Source organism: Branchiostoma belcheri, unplaced genomic scaffold (genome assembly GCF_001625305.1).
Source record: "Branchiostoma belcheri isolate BF01 breed outbred unplaced genomic scaffold, Haploidv18h27 scaffold350, whole genome shotgun sequence".
NCBI classification, from domain to species: domain Eukaryota; kingdom Metazoa; phylum Chordata; class Leptocardii; order Amphioxiformes; family Branchiostomatidae; genus Branchiostoma; species Branchiostoma belcheri.
The window spans coordinates 67,309-71,130 of NW_017803966.1; the positions used below are offsets into that span (position 1 = coordinate 67,309).

The 3,822-nt window shown below is 41.8% G+C and overlaps 1 protein-coding gene across 2 annotated transcripts; it reads left to right on the forward strand.

Annotated features, from left to right (window-relative positions):
- The first annotated feature begins 1,330 nt into the window (after window positions 1–1,330).
- On the forward strand, window positions 1,331–3,563 carry LOC109475903 (fibrinogen C domain-containing protein 1-like). Of its 2 annotated transcripts, none has more exons than XM_019776724.1 (4): window positions 1,331–1,643; window positions 1,949–2,118; window positions 2,422–2,686; window positions 2,878–3,563. In XM_019776724.1, exons 1-4 carry the CDS (start codon window positions 1,424–1,426, stop codon window positions 3,132–3,134), a joined length of 912 nt encoding a protein of 303 aa, XP_019632283.1. In that variant the 5' UTR covers window positions 1,331–1,423; the 3' UTR covers window positions 3,135–3,563. The 2 variants fall into 2 exon arrangements, with proteins under 2 accessions (XP_019632283.1, XP_019632284.1); XM_019776725.1 differs by having other exon boundaries at window positions 1,337–1,643; window positions 1,952–2,118.
- The last annotated feature ends 259 nt before the right edge of the window (window positions 3,564–3,822 follow it).

Genomic DNA, 3,822 nt, shown 5'->3' on the forward strand with positions numbered 1-3,822 from the left:
GCTTTATCAATTTAAATGCTTAACTAGCAAGTATATGGTCTAGTGGTTTACAAGAGTTTGGCTTAACACCGAGAATCAGATACAGGGTCAGTTACAAGGTCACAATATAACAATCACGTTTTCTGTCGACTCACAAATTGGACGGATGTCCCCCCATCCGTAACCCTCTCCTATTGGTCCTCACTTCTTACCCCCTACCTACCCTCCGACTCATCTTCATTCGTCGTCGCCACTTCATAGTGAGCGGTTGAGTCGTGGCGAGCGCACGACTACCCTATCCATGTGTCTGTCCACTTTGTGAATAGACAGGAAACTTTAAGTTAGTTCTCTTTTACGAGTTTACGAACAAGAGAAGCTAAATTAATCTATATAGCTAAGCCACCCTTCCATATGGTCTAGATTCTAATTACCCTAATGGTATTTGTAACGGCCGTTACAATTATTAATAAATCACCTTTCATTTACTGCAAGGAACTACAGAGACAAACATATCAGCAGTGTTAAGCTATAACTGTCATTTCAGTGAAACTACAACTACTGTTAAACTGTCAGAGATACACAGATTTAGATCACCATGTAACTTTGGTAACCATCTAAACCCTACCGCGTTTGTAATTTCTAAGTTCCCGGTTTTAAATTATGCTGTGTATTAACTCTGAATAAATCCTCTGCAGTACGGGGAAAACCTATCCCTAAACTTATTCCTCAAGTTTAACCCTAAAACCCTTGCCATAGCTCCACGCAATGTTATCGTAAATCTAAACATGAGATTCCTATGACACCTAATCGCAACTAGATACCATACTATACACAAGAATTCTGAAGGAATATCAGTTACCCTGGTTTAGGGGTCTTCAGAAGATGTCATCCATAAAATCAAGTCGGTGTGGCCTTAAGTAACCCCTACCGTGTTTTGTGGACAACACAATAGTGAGTGAAACGTATACGCCACAGAGGGCCGAAAACAATAGTGTAGGATATCACCGTAGTTGGGGCTGTAGACCTTCTCATGAGTTTGTGGTTTTGCAACTCGCAAGTAAATTCTAACCGCTATTGCGTCGTCTGGTTCCGATTTCTTAACGATCATTGTGACGTTTGTGTTTTTTTCTTCTCTGTGTGAATTACAAAACTCTACATAGTGATTTACAGCGGCACTACAGTCTATGTTGTCTTGTGTTACTGTAATATGACGCGGAGTTGTGGCAATAGATGTGCGTTTATGGCCGTTATTGTGGAGTTGTTTTGGCTACTCGTGACCTTTGCCCTTGCTTTACTTTGACCGTGACGTCAGTCAAAATGTTTTCAAAATAGCATACAATGGCGCGGTGTAAAGTGACGATCAACTTTTCAGGAGAAGACTTCCTTGAGGAAATATCTACAGTCAACAGCGTTTTCCTTGCCCAAGAGGAAGCATTTTATCGCCATGGCGTCGCCTTTTCTCAGTCTTCTAACGTCCCTTGTAACGTCTGTGTTCCTGTGCTCTGCCCAGTCGGTCTGTAGACCACCGTCAGACGAGAAATGTGTGTGTAATTGTGGGGATGCAGTGGTGAATACTGGGAACGACAACGCATTTCGAGCAGAGCTGGAGGAGCTCAAAATCACTGTGAAGCAACTTTCCCAGACCGGGAAGTGTGGGCCAGAAGGCAAGTTATTTTGGTTAAATCCTGACATAATTCTTACAGGTTACAGTCTTCTTTTAGTTTCAAATGTTAATACCACTTATAACTATATAGGCTATAAAACGCGCGTGAACAGGTTTAATCTGTGCAATAGGAACAAGAAATGCAGTCATATCCTAGAAGGTTAGAATTGCCTCACATTTACAGGATGAAGTTGCCATAAGGCTTACTTTGCTGTGAAGCCATCTAACCTCTCCAGTTCTCACTTAAAATTTCTATAAGCATGTTGTATATTAATGCGTTATAATAAAGGCGGTGTTCTGCATTAGCAGTAGGCATTACAGCCAACGACACAAACACCGACAAGCCCCAAGACTGTCAGGACATCCTTGACAACGACGAGACCACGCCCAGCGGCGTGTACATGGTTTATCCACGGGACAACCTGGGCGGCTTCCTGGTCTTCTGTGATATGGACACGGACGGAGGCGGCTGGACGGTAAAATAAAATGTTTACAAAAGAAGCTGCATCTGTGTGTATTATCGTCTTGAATATTTTTGAGAAGTTTTATTTGAAGGTACATTTTTATCTCTTGTATAGTTATGGTTGTTTTACAAGAATGAGTGTGGATTTGTGGGTCTGTTCAACCTCAGTAGGATGGTAGCACGTGGGGGATTGACAGGTAGATTGACTAGATAGAGGTAAAAGTTTTCGGAATCCTGCTAGAAGAGGACGTGAGGATCTCAGCATGCTGAGAAATCATGTTTAAATCTATCTCCAATTTTCTTCTTGCTCTTAAAGTTGTTCCAGAGACGCCAAGACGGCACCGTGGACTTCTACCGGGGCTGGGCGGACTACAAGACCGGCTTCCCTTCCAACCTGAACGGCGAGTTCTGGCTGGGGAATGACAACTTGTACCGCCTGGCTGTGCAGAAAGTCTACCAGCTCAGGGTGGATTTGGAGGATGTGGAGGGAGAGACGCGGTACGCCGTCTACGACACGTTTGCCATCTCACCTGAATCACAGAACTACAAGCTCCAACTAGGATCTTACAGTGGTACTGCAAGTACGTGTGAGGTTTGCTGTGGTGTCATAACGCGAGCCCTGTAATTACTACTCATTTTGATACTCCTGGTCCTGTTGATTCAAAATAGTATGTGAAATCTTGTTTTTGTGACCGTATACCTCGGTAGCTTTATACTGGCATTGCTGTTGCACTTGGGCAGTAAGACATCATGTTCTTTTAAATTTTGATAGTGGACAGCCTTAAGCAGCATCGCGGGGAGTCATTCAGCACCAAGGACAGAGATACTTCGACTGGCTGTGCTAATACTTTCAAAGGTGCCTGGTGGTACCGCACGTCGTCCGGCAACAGTTGCCTCCACTCCAACCTGAACGGCCTGTACCACCTGGGTACACATGAGAGTCACGCCGATGGTGTCTGCTGGTACGACTGGAAGGGTAACAACTACTCCCTGAAGCGCACTGAGATGAAAATCCGACCAACTCCATAACTAAACACGTTTTAAAATTTTTTCATGGTTGATCTGCTTACGAACTATGCATCGTAAGCCGTTTGCAGTGTTTGTGATAATCATCTTTCTGTGTTTTTTAAATTTTTTAGATATTTGCATGATCCTAAACCTAACATTGGAGATCATCAAGTCTATGAATATCACACTAAAAAGAAAATGTACAACAACAACAAAACATCGAATCAGTTTTAGAATATATTTTAAAGTATAAAGTTATGAGTAATCTGTACACTGTTGTCATCCAAGGCTCAACATCGCCCTAATTGATTAGATGTAAGAACGACACATTGTATTGATATGCATGAATAATTGTCATTCTCACCAGATATCTACATGTATTCAACAGTGTTAGATTTATAGAGCGAGCTTACTAACATGCCGCTATTTATAACTCAAAACGTTACAGTTAGCTACCACATACATGACCATGATTAGATGCGTTTAAGGTTTGTCAGATCTATGGTATTGGGCTGTTATTGATGGTAATAGATTAAATGTATCTGTTCTTAATCGTATCTCTTCTTTTATTTAACCCTTAAACACCCGAACTTTATTTGTGACGTTAATGCCCGAACGGGGTCCAAATGGACCCCATTTGGTTTTTTTTTAAATTTATATTCCTTTTTGTTTCCTTTTAGTGACCTTTGCACATATATTGGTTAAACAT

Bases quoted from the DNA above. Each gene is read 5' to 3' on its own strand.
- LOC109475903 (XM_019776724.1), top strand. From the start codon at position 1,424: ATGGCGTCGCCTTTTCTCAGTCTTCTAACGTCCCTTGTAACGTCTGTG. The intron at 1,644-1,948 runs GCAAGTTATTTT...GTTCTGCATTAG, and splicing joins CGGGAAGTGTGGGCCAGAAG to CAGTAGGCATTACAGCCAAC. The intron at 2,119-2,421 runs GTAAAATAAAAT...TTGCTCTTAAAG, and splicing joins CGGACGGAGGCGGCTGGACG to TTGTTCCAGAGACGCCAAGA.